General features: G+C 44.2%; 1 protein-coding gene and 1 pseudogene across 2 annotated transcripts in view; one reads left to right on the top strand and one right to left on the bottom strand.

Moving 5' to 3' along the window:
- Positions 1 to 1,058: 1,058 nt before the first annotated feature.
- Positions 1,059 to 3,783, top strand: LOC116418912 (annotated as a pseudogene). The gene is made up of 3 exons (XR_004229121.1): positions 1,059 to 1,729; positions 2,411 to 2,658; positions 3,603 to 3,783. The product of XR_004229121.1 is annotated as an uncharacterized LOC116418912 (transcript).
- ACTA2 (actin alpha 2, smooth muscle) overlaps positions 3,777 to 12,512 on the bottom strand; it is a 53,693-nt gene continuing 44,957 nt past the window's right edge. The window contains exons 6-10 of the mRNA XM_023225189.2: positions 10,716 to 10,800; positions 10,162 to 10,323; positions 8,438 to 8,629; positions 7,058 to 7,239; positions 3,777 to 4,069 (exon numbers count right to left, since the gene is read on the bottom strand). Of these exons, the coding sequence (XP_023080957.1) occupies positions 3,926 to 4,069; positions 7,058 to 7,239; positions 8,438 to 8,629; positions 10,162 to 10,323; positions 10,716 to 10,800 (765 nt within the window). The 3' untranslated portion in view covers positions 3,777 to 3,925. The remainder of the gene's footprint in view (positions 4,070 to 7,057; positions 7,240 to 8,437; positions 8,630 to 10,161; positions 10,324 to 10,715; positions 10,801 to 12,512) is intronic.

Genomic DNA, 12,512 nt, shown 5'->3' with positions numbered 1-12,512 from the left:
TGCTTGAAATTGGTGTCTGATTTTTTCATAGAAAACGTGTTATGAATATTACTTTGGAAAATCATAGTGAAGTCATGGTCACACTTGTGTGTGTGGTCCAGTTCTTTGGGGTTCCCTCTTTCCCAGCTGTGCAGCACTCTTACGTCTCTGGGACTCTGCTTGGAACATGTCCCATGCAGGTCCTACTTCCCCTTCCCAAACCTCAACCCCCTCTAGCCCCCAGCCCTTTTTATGGTCTACTCAATTCTTACTCTTTAAGTCTCTGCTTAAGCACTGTCTTCTCAGAGAGACAGCCTCTCCTGAGCCCCTGGCTCAAGTTAGAGCCCATGGCTACAAAAGCCAGTACCCATAAAATTCTTCTTTTGAACCCCTTACAGTGTGCCCAAGTGCTTATTTAATGCCCATCTTCGTCACTCGACCGGTACCCCATATAATTCTTCTTTTGAACCCCTTACAATGTGCCCAACTACTTATTTAATGCCCATCTTCCTCACTCGGCTGAGGGTTCCATCCAGGCAGAACCTTGCCTAGTTCTATTTCCTTGACACTGCTGTCCGTCCTAGCTCATAGTATTCTTCAGACATTACTTAAGTTGACTCTGCTCTCCCAGGAATAAACATTACTTCATACTCTGATAAGGAAGAACCCTATCTCAGGCTGCCCCATTTTCTCTCTCTCTCTCTTTTTTTTGGGGGTGGGGGGGAGTGGGGGATTATCTCTTTCTGAATAAGCTGAACTACAGCAATGGCTTCTGGTTGGACTGCAAGTGTGTGTTGGTCCAGATAGCTTCCTCCCTAACTACAGTCAGACGTTCTGTGTTAGAAATTCTTCTAAAGAGAATTTCCTAGCTGCACAAATGATACCACATTGACAACAGAGGATTATTATTATTATTATTATTATTATTATTTTGAGGCAGAGTTGCACTCCTTTTTGCCCAGACTGGAGTGCAATGGCACGCTCTTGGCTCACTGCAACCCCTGCCTCTGGGTTTCAAGCAATTCTCCTGCCTCAGACTCCTGGGTAGCTGGGATTACAGGCGCATGCCACCACGCCCGGCTAATTATGTATTTTTAGTAGAGATGGGGTTTCACCGTGTTGGCCAGGCTGGTCTTGAACTCCTGACCTCAGGTGATCTGCCCGCCTCGGCCTCCTGAGACAACAGAGGATTACACCCATGCTGTCCTCCAGAGTTGCAGAAGCCTGTCATGGGAAAACTTTGTAGTCATAGAAGGATGTTCCTCTCCTTTGAGAATGTGGTTTGCCATTGTTAGAGGAGAGAAGAGGATTCCGAAGGCTGTCAAACCTATATGTTGCTGGTTTTATCTCCTCTGGAGATTGGTGTGACACTCATGAAGGGGACTCAGCCACCTGTGCAAAGCCCAGCCTCTTAAGTCACTGGGCATCTAGTGGAATCAGGGGATGAATTACTGATGGATGACTGGGAGGAGGGTGCTTAGGCACCGCAGTTGAGTGGCTCACAAGGAGAGAACATTTCACTAATGCATATTCAGTGGGTGGTTCTGGTTTGCCTGATTTTTGCCTCTGGGCATGGCTGTTTCAGCCTGAGAGGCTGTTCCAAGAATGTTTCTTTACTAGAGCACTCATGCTGCCTGGTGGTAAATATGAAGTACAGCAATGCAACCGACCAGTTTTACTCCAAGGAAACCCTGTAGAGATGACAGCGATGGTTGGCAATTTCTGCTTCAGTTACGAAAGTGATCTGATGGCAAGTATCTGCACACTAATCCTTAAGTTTAACTCTAGTGGCCATGAGGTGTCCTTGCCTGGTAAGCATGAATTTGCAGCTGAAAGATTTCCCTCGATCATATTCCAGTAGTTCTTAAATTTTGATGTGCATAAGAATCACCAGAGAAATCTGACTGAAGTTCAAGTTTCCAGCCTCAGCTCCAGAGATTCTAGCTCAGCGGGTGTTAGATGTGACCCAGGACTCTCCCCATTTAAAATGAGCTTCCAATGAGGTTGGTCCGTATAGCCTATTCTTTGGGAAATGCTGGCCTAATGGCTAAAAATATGAGTTGGAAACCAAGCACAAGAAGGAGCAAGCTGATATCTCTGCCAGCAGCATGACATTGGGCTGCTGCTAGCCTCAGTTACTCTTCTGTAAAAAGGCAGTAATGTTCAGGTGCCGTGCCTCATGCATGTAATCCCGGCACTTTAGGAGGCCAAAGCAGGAGGATCGTTTAAGCCTAGGAGTTCAAGACCAGCCTGGGCAACATGGCAAGACCCCATCTCTATTTTTTTTTTTAAAGGCAAACCAAAATCATAGGGCTGTTGTAGGAGAAAATAAGGTCCTAATATAAAGAGCTTGATACAGGCTGTGGTCATGGCGGGCACCAGTACATCCTAGCTCTTATTATTTGTAGTATTAATCCTAATTATTTGCAAGTTGCAGGGCCAGAGAAGACTAGGGAAGTTCGGGTTTTCTGGACCAAACAGACACTCAGTCCTGGGCCTGGAGGTCTCTGCAGTGAGGTGCTGCCACGGACAGAGCCACCTTCACTCCTCAGGACAACCAGTGGCTGCTGACACACACTGTATGCACTGGAGGGCAAGCGGCTCCCAGCTTGGGAGCAACTGAGGATGGTGAACAGCCTGGGCAAGGAGTGCTCTGAGGCTAAGACCCTGAACGGCAGGGTCAGTATTTTTTTATATCCTTGTACCTCAGGCCAAATGGGCAAAGGAACAGCTGAAGTTGGTAGCTCTCCTATCCCATTGCGTTTCTAGAGCAATCCTGTCTCCTCATCTATAAAGTGGGCTGATAGTAATACTTCCCCAGATAGTTGTGAAGAACAGGTGAGAGATGCTATGTGTGAAACCCTTCACCTGATGATTGATGCTAATAGTCCTTGGAAATTATTGTTCTCTCTCATTCCTTCTGGCATGAATATATCCATAGTATCCTTTTCAAAGACAGATCAGGAGAAGGGAAACAGATGGTCCAGATGTGTAGTGAGATTTTAAGGCAGTGTTTCTCAAAGTTTTTTTAAAAAATCCATGTTTCCCTCAATGAACATAGAAGTCAGACCTGTTTCTATATGTACATATATATGTGTGTGTGTATGTGTAAGTTTAATACATAGTGTATGCATTAAAAGTCATATCTTGTATATTAAAAGTCACACACATACATGTGTATACATATGGGAAATGTATATGTGTGTGTGATTTTTAATATACAAGATATGACTTTTAAGATATATAGGCACAGCGGCTCATGCCTATAATTCCAGCATTTTGGGAGGCCAAGAGGAGAGAATTGCTTGAGCCCAGAAGTTCAAGGCTGCAGTGAGCTATGATTACACCATTGCACTCCAGCGACAGAGTGAGACCTTATCTCTAATATATATAATATTTATGTATACACACACACACATATATATGTGTGTGTTTATGTATATATATACGTGTGTGTGTGTAATTGTTTTCACCCATCAGGTTACCAGTACTGGGGTTATGAGTGTAAAGTAATATAATCACTTTGCAAGTAATGAGGTACTGTAGATTATCCCATTGATACACTTTAATCCACGTTATTTTTTAAAATATCCAATGTATTCTCAAATTATTCCTCTTTACAGAACCGAAATGCATCTCCCCGCTTTAGGTAATGTGATTCTACCCTTTGCTTGAGAAACATATCCATCCTAATTGTCATGTGCTCAGCTGGACCACTAGAGGGAGCCATCCTGTAACGGGTGAGATCAACCTAACATGCTCTCGGTCGGGTATTGATCCGAGGCCAACGCTAGAAGTTACCAGTAGCCTATTTCAGATTTATTAAAAAACACATAGGTAACGAGTCAGAGCTTTGGCTAGGAATGATTTGGAAAAGAACTGAAGGCATAATTCCACAGAACATTCACAGTTGTGTGCTAGAGACAGAGAGGAGCGGGAAAGTGTTTTAGAAGCATTTGCGGTGGACAATGGAAGGCCCGGCTTCATCGTATTCCTGTTTGCTGATCCACATCTGCTGGAAGGTGGACAGAGAGGCCAGGATGGAGCCACCGATCCAGACAGAGTATTTGCGCTCCGGAGGGGCAATGATCTGTCAGTCAAGATGAAAAAGAAGGGTCATTAATGTCATCATAAGTGCAGTCGTTAGTGCGGTAGGACAGAGCCTGGCATAGTTTCCTGTTCAGCAGGGACACAGGCTTGTGTGTTAGATGCCAATTGTGTCCTAATTGTGTCATGTTCTTGGCAGGACCGCCAGAGGGAGCCACGGATTTAGAAATTCTTCAGTAAGCACATTCATTTTTCTCATGTGTAACTCCTCGACCACATTTTTGAGCAAACTGAGAGTTGGCTCCAAATCCAGCCATGGCCCCCACTTAAGAACCCTGGCAATGCCTCTGATTTCCATGAACTCTGCCTCAGAATTCAACACGAACCACTTTATGTAGAAACAAACTCTAGGCTATTCAAAGGAGAAGTTATAATTGTGCTAGGACTTATTATACAAATGTTTTTCGACGTGGTGAAGCGAACTACCACTTTTCACCCAGATGCTCTGTTTAACGGTGGGGGATTCAGCGTCCCCTGCTGGGGACATTCCCTTGCAATAGGTGCCTCTTAAGCTGCACTGGTTGGCCTTTCCCAGTGCACAGGCCTAACATGCAAGGCATGCTCATTTTCTTAAATCAATGAAATGGTTTAGGCACACAGAACAGTGAAAACTGGTTAACCAGTTTAATCTTTATCTTCTGAGCTCTGCTTGAGCATGTACCTCTTAATACAAAATACTGATACTTACTGAGCACGTAATTATATGCCAGACACTATGCTAAGCATTTTACATGTATTATCTCATTTGATTCTCATAAACTTCTTGAAGAATAAGTCTTTAATTACTCCCATATTACATATGAGGAAACAGAGGCTGAGACAGTTTAAGTAACTGACCCAAGTAACACTGGTTATATCAGTGTCAGATCTAATATTCAAACCTGGGTTCTCCCAGGTAGTTTTTTGTTTTGTTTTGGTTTTAAAAATAACCTTTTTATTTTGAAATAATTTTAGATTTTCAGAAAAGTTGTAAAGAATTTAATATAGTTTGGATGTCTCCTCCAAATCTCATGTTGAGATGTAATCCCCAGTGTTGGAGGTGAGGTCTGGTGGGAGGTGTTTGGATCACAGGGGTGGATCTCTCATGAATGGCTTAGGCCATCTCCTTGGTGATAAGTGAGCTCTTCTTCCGAGTTCACATGAGAGATCTGGTCATTTCAAAGTGTGTGGTACCCTCCCCTAACCCCTGCCCTCTCTGTTGCCCCTGCTTTTGCCATGTGAGGTGTCTGCCCCTGCTTTGCCTTCCACCACGATTCGAAGCTTTCTGAGACTGAGGTCTCCCCAGAAGCTGATGCTAGAGCTATGTTTCCTGTACAGCCTGATGAACTGTGAGCCAATTAAACCTCTTTTCTTTACAAATTACCCAAGTCTCAGGTATTTCTTTATAGGAATGCAAGAACAGCCTATGACAAATTCTATGGGAGTTCCCATAGGTCCCTCATCCAGTTCCATTTTCACCAAATGTTATCATCTTATTGTCCCAGGTTTTTCCTGGTGCTCTGTACTGTCTCACTACATTGGAGCCCAGAGTTTCACATTCATTTCTATTCAAGAAACTAAGTTTAGAGAACTAGGAACTGCCCAACTCTAGCAATAGCCTCTTTCTCTTATTGACCCTCAACCAGATTAACTCTGTAGTGAGCCCAGCTGCTGGCTTCATTCTCCTCCCTCTGCTGTGAAAATAAGAGGGAGGTAAGAGCTGATCAGAACGGCATCCAAGAAACACAAACCCTGTTGGAAAACAGTCTCTCTTCTCTCACGCTGAAGTATTTTAGGGCAGGACTAGTCAGAGCCTGTCATGGAGAGAGAAAGTGTGCGTGTTTCAGTCTAGCATACTTAGAAGGAGTATGTTAGCTGCACACTCCTTCTAAAACACAGAAGGGAGTGCAAAGAGGAGAGAATTTGTTTAAATACCCACATGTGTGAACTGCACTAGAATTGCCCCTCTGCTTCCTGTGACATGAGTCAAAAGGTCCCAAGTGTGGCCTTCTTACTTCAGAGAGTGATAATAGCCTTTGAGAAGTGACCAGCCACAGGTTAAGTTTGCCTCCAAAGAATTATCTCCATTTAATCCCTGAGTTCCCTTCACTAGGGCTCAACATTCACACCACATACAGGGGTCCTGGGTGGCTCAGGGACTGAGCTTGGTCATCCTGGAGTCATTCAGTGTTTCTGAGCACCTGTATCAAAAGATGTGCTAGACAGAGGAATGAAGATAAAATTCGAATTCCTGGCCACAGGATTGAGGTTAGTAATGGAAGAAGACTATAACGCTCCTGAATCTACAGTGTTTAAAGTTCTTCAGAAATAAGTCTAGGTCATCTGTATTTTTTTTTTTTTTTTTGAGACGGAGTCTCGCTCTGTCACCCAGGCTGGAGTGCTGTGGCCGGATCTCAGCTCACTGCAAGCTCCGCCTCCCGGGTTCACGCCATTCTCCTGCCTCAGCCTCCCGGGTAGCTGGGACTACGGCGCCGCCACCTCGCCCGGCTAGTTTTTTGTAGTTTTTAGTAGAGACAGGGTTTCACCGTGTTAGCCAGGATGGTCTCGATCTCCTGACCTCGGCCTCCCAAAGTGCTGGGATTACAGGCTTGAGCCACCGCGCCCGGCCGGTCATCTGTATTTTTTAAAAATGTGTTACATGCACGATGCACTATTTTTTGTGTCGAGTAAACAAAATGCATATTTTAAAGAGAGATGAACATGTGGGGAGCTCTGCTGATCTTGATTGCAGCTGCTGAAAGTAGTTGATAAACAAGGATAAATAGAGATCAAATTTTGTATAAAGTCACTCAATTTTTCTTATGAACTGGATTGACTTACATCCTGTAAAATATGGGATTTGTGTCCACTACCTACCCCTAAAACCCACAATTGCGTGTCACCAAAATACAGTCTCTGAAGAGTTCTCGTCTGTGGTTATAGGGCTGACACTGCTGGCGGCATTGCCACTGGGTCTGTCACTGAACAGTACCTTGATCTTCATGGTGCTGGGCGCTAGGGCCGTGATCTCCTTCTGCATTCGGTCGGCAATGCCAGGGTACATAGTGGTGCCTCCTGATAGGACATTGTTAGCGTAGAGGTCCTTCCTGATGTCAATATCACACTTCATGATGCTGTTGTAGGTGGTTTCATGGATGCCTGCAGATTCCATCCCTGGAAAAGAGACACAGGCCATGGTCCTTAGGTGGAGAGTAAAACCCAGGCTAGATGTGGAAGACCAGACTTGAGCATCTGGATGATCTTGCAGTGGACTGAGGCTGGGATGACATGATAATCTAGGAACCACCTGTCAGAGAGACCAAAGGGTCTTGTTATGCTCTATGTCTTCCTGACTCCCTTCTGAGGAGGAAGGCCTGCTGCAGCATCCTGAGGTGCAGGCTACAATAAGGGGTGAAGCCTTCCAATTCCCTGTAAAGCTTCCATGCTGAGCCAATGTTGCAGCCACTCTTCAGAGCTCTCCCAGGTCTCCATTTGACAGCTAGCTTGCATCTGCCCCAGCCCCCAAAGCTAATGCAGCTGGATTATCAGGAAAATTTTCTATCCTATTCAGACAAAGGATCATTTTTTCCAATCTTGCTAAAATTTTTTTGGGGGGCCAATCTGGACTTTTGTTAATTTCTGATGCAGGTGTTTTGAAAAAACCTCTAGGTGCCCCTTCATTTTCTGCAGTGCTGTGATGTAATGATAACGTTAACAATAGCACTACCTGATTATTAATTACTAGTGATATCTGATAATTATTGAATGCTTGCTTTTGCCAGGCAGTGGGCTAAATGTTCTTTATCTATCTCATGTAATTCTCACAGCCATTCTAGGACATAAGTAATATTGCAGTCTCCACTTTATATATGAGACCAGTTGGGAAGGTTAAGTGACTTTCCCAAGATCAAGACAACTAAGACTGAAACCCAGGCTCACCCCTCTCAGAGCCTGCCTATGTAAACAACTATGCAAACCTGTCTCTCCAAGACAATGTGGATGTAGGAACAGACTCACTTTGAGTGCTCTTCTGTTTTTCTCTCCCCCAGCATTCCCAAATTCTCAGCATTCAGCACACCCTCCCTACCCTTTCCACTGTCTCCAAAGCATAGGCATTATTGAATTCTTTCATCATACACCAAGAATGCTTTGGGCTTAACTGCAACATAGATATTGTTTTCTTAGAAAGAAAACTTCTTTCCTGGCCTCATTATGTCTTCTCACCTTGAAAATGTGGCACTTTCCCTTTTTCTGGTTTAGAAATGCTTTTGGTCTTGGGGCAACCGTCACTTGTCTCCATGTTCTGGAGGCTGGCTTGATACGGGAGAAGACAATGACTCCCCTTCCCAGGAAAAGGGCGTTTGTTGCCTACCGATGAAGGATGGCTGGAACAGGGTCTCTGGGCAGCGGAAGCGTTCATTTCCGATGGTGATCACTTGCCCATCAGGCAGCTCGTAACTCTTCTCAAGGGAGGAGGAGGATGCGGCAGTGGCCATCTCATTTTCAAAGTCCAGAGCTACATAACACAGTTTCTCCTTGATGTCCCGGACAATCTCACGCTCAGCTGTCAACCAGATACAAACATTGTGGCAAACATTAGGGTCTGCACAGGTGGTAAAGATCTACCTGCCCTACTTCAGTCTCTCCCTCAAGACGTACGCCTTCAAAAAATGTGTCAGTTCAACATTCTGCAATCCAAAATCCATGATGATAATGATGTAGTAGGGCCACCAGGGAATCACCTCTGTTCCTAGCACAGTGTCTCGTGCATAGTAGGCCCCTCCGTATGCGTTGTCTGGGAAATGTGTAACAAGAATAAAATGAGCTAGCTAGAGAAAGGCATACAGTAGGGGATCCTTTTGTACCATAACCTTTTTTTTTTTTTTTTTTTTTTGGCAGGATAACTATTCTCTGTTATAATTATTTTATAACAGAAAGTTTGTTATATTGTATTTTCAGTTAACCAGGAAGTCTTAGGCTGAATCAGCTCCTCAGGGGCCCCAGAATTTTCTAAAAGTCTGAGATCATGTTGCTTGGGCCAGTAAATAGCAGCTCAACCCTTTGGCACATTTCTCACCCTCCAGGAAAGAGGTGGTGCTGTCTCAGGACCAGGCCTAGTCCAGGAGTTTCCAGCAGTACATACTGTACGAGATGTGGAAGAAGTGGGCAGGCAGAGACCTTTCAGGCTTCTGCTCTCTCAATTTTAGGCTATTAATTATATCTGAGGCTCTAGGAACCTTTTTGCGGCATCTTGAGATTCTTTGTAGGGAGCAGAGGAGGAACGCAATTATTCAACTTCATATTGCAAGTGGAGACTTTAACAGTGGCAGGGTTCAAGTTTCAAGCCTCAAATTTGGAGCATAAAGCAAGCCCCAGGCACATTCAGAAACCTAAATGTTTGGACAATACCAAATTGCTAAGGGGAGGGCAGGTAGCTGGAGCCACCAGCACTGAGGACATACCATGTTTCTGGCAATGCTGACACTTTCCTCTTGTGAGGGAGGACTGGGTGCACCGGCTTAGAATCTGAATACATATGTGTCACTATGTTAGCTATTAACATGTATCACTGTCAATAGCTAACAATTATTGAATACTTACTCTATGTCAAGTATTCCACATGCATTCTTCCATTTAATACTCATAACAATCATGTGATATAGGATCTATTATTATCTGCATTTTACAAATAAAGAGACTGTGGTTGGTTAACTTGTTCAAGCTCGCAGAGCTACTGAGTAGCAGAGTTGGGACTCCAGTCCTATCACAATGTCTCCTGCCAATCACCACACCATGCTATCTTCAGTCTTTGCACAATCTTTATCTATTTGCTAATGGAGGGGATTAAAAAAAAATCAAGTATGCAACACTGACTAATGCATAACACTGGGTATCTATAACTGTTCTCAAGGAAATAGTGTAATCATTTTGCAATTTCACATAGTGAAGAAAGATATGCTTTGCTCTGTGCATTAGAGCCAGGCCTTGCCATTTGCAAATCTTCATCCTATCATCTCCTTGGATAGTGAGGATTGTCCTGGAAGTTGCTGAGCAACACACTGATCCCCTCTGCCCCTTATCTCCCACAGGCCTCACCGGTAGTAACGAAGGAATAGCCACGCTCAGTCAGGATCTTCATGAGGTAGTCAGTGAGATCTCGGCCAGCTAGATCCAGACGCATGATGGCATGGGGCAAGGCATAGCCTTCATAGATGGGGACATTGTGGGTGACACCATCTCCAGAGTCCAGCACGATGCCTGGGAGACAGTTGGGCATGACAGAAGTCACCATGGCAGCTGGCATGTGGTTACTTGCTGGCCAAGTAGAGGGAAGCCTTGGGGAGAGGGAATTTCCGAGCTTCTTATTTAAGAAGAGAAAAGAGGGCATGTGATAGGAGAGGTGAGGTGGGTCAGGGCTTGGGGAAGATGAAAAAAAGGGAAGAACAGGAAGAGGAAAACAGTAGAAAAAAGTTCTGCTAGAAATATGAGGTCGAGGGCTTATTTTGAACACAAGAAGATGTTTTAAGGCTGGGTTGGGCCGTGTTCATTCTAACTCAGCCCCAGTCCATCACCCCCATGTGTTAATGACCATTCAGTCCCATCTCTGGTGGTGCACTCCAACCAGCTTCCTGCCCCTCCCAGTCACCTACCAGTTGTGCGTCCAGAGGCGTAGAGGGACAGCACCGCCTGGATAGCCACATACATGGCTGGGACATTGAAAGTCTCAAACATAATCTGCAAAGCAATCCAAAGAGCTGTTAGTAAAGGTTCCCATCTGACAAAGAATGGGTCAGGAGAGCACACCTGGTTGATGGATGTAGAGGGCCCTGACCTGTTCTGGGCAGAGGAGGCCAAAGTAAGGAGGATCAGAACAGCCCTGATCACATAAAGAGGAGAAATGAAGGTGTGAATGGGGAGCCATGACATCAGTGGCCTGACAGGGTGGGGAGGGGAAGAAGCAGTGTGCACATAAGGCTTGGCCAAGGGAAAGGAAAGTCTAGCTTCTGTCTCTGGTCCTGGCTTTGACTAATAGTCACCAAACTAGTAGTTGACTACTAGTGGCTTCATTCCAGGTCTCTTAACTATAAACAGAGGAGGAGTTTGGACTCAATGAGATCTCCAGTTTTTCCAGTGCAGACAGTCTAGGGCTTGTTAACTATGTCAAAGCCAGAAGAAAAAGAGAAGACAATATTCAGGTTTTGATTTCTCTGGTATAAAGAAAGAAAACTTTTAAATCTGAATCTCAGGCTGGCTAGGATTCGCCCCATTTCTGTGATTTGCCTGAGGTTCCATTTAGTCGATTCCACTTTTTTATGTAGTTGCTGGGTCAATGCTAACCCTAGAATCTGAGGCCATTCTGGCTGCAGTGGGAGAGGCCCTGATTCCTGGAAGACAGGACCTGCCCACGGGTAATAGAGAGGACCACATAGAATGTCAGTGCCCCAGTTGGTGCACTCCAGGGACAAGATTAGAACCAAGCCCCTCCAGGTCACTTGTGAGAAGTTTGTGCATCAGATGTCCATGGGTCTTCATTTCTCCCTCTGTAAGACCCTGCCTACTCTATTAACCAGACTGTCTGACATCATTCGCTAGTGAGCCATAATTTCCCACCTTTTTTTTTTTTGCCTTCACACCATTGACAGGAACAATAATTCATCAGAAGCAACATCTCTTGTGACATACAGTGATTCTCAGGCCTACAGATGTTTCCCTGTGGAGAATAAGTGCTAGTGGGTTGGTGCAAGCACCAGGAGCTCTTCTGAGGAAAAGGCCTTGCAGTTATTTACATTTATGATTCTCCAATGCTGGAAGATCATGGATCAATCCCAGACATTGCCAGTTCTGGCAATGTGACCCTGGGAGAATCATTTAATGTATCTGAGCCTCAATTTCTTCATTTATATAAACAATATAATCATAGTTCCTGCTTCACATTGCTAGAACTTAAAAAGACAATGAATGTAAAATGCTGAGCCTAGTACTTGACCATAATGTTGGTATTTAATAGCTCATCCAAACTAGAAAACTCCTCTGTCTGGTGGACTGGATGGGATTCTATCATAAGGTCTTTAGCTTCAAACAAGTAATAATAATGACAATAATAACTATTATTTGTTGGATGTTTATTAGGAACCATGATACACATCTGTCATTTCACCTTGTTGTTAATGTTCACATCAATCCTTTAGAAAAATAATAGTATTAATATTACTCCCAACTTATAGACAAGGAAACTAAGGCTCTGAGAAATTAACGGGATTCTTTAAGGTTACATAACTGATAAGTGGCAGATCCAGTTTTCAAACCTAGATATGTCTGACTCTAAAACCCAAATTCCTAATGTATGTGATGCTGCATTTTGAAGTGACTTCTCCTTAGACATTTTAACTTAAACGTGGCCCCTTCTCAATGAAATCTTTTAAATTTCCTATTGCTTTTGGAGGCGA

This window comes from Piliocolobus tephrosceles, chromosome 9, assembly GCF_002776525.5.
Source record: "Piliocolobus tephrosceles isolate RC106 chromosome 9, ASM277652v3, whole genome shotgun sequence".
NCBI lineage: Eukaryota > Metazoa > Chordata > Mammalia > Primates > Cercopithecidae > Piliocolobus > Piliocolobus tephrosceles.
The sequence above is the reverse complement of the archived record's forward strand: the minus strand, read 5'-3'. Positions and strand labels throughout refer to the sequence as shown.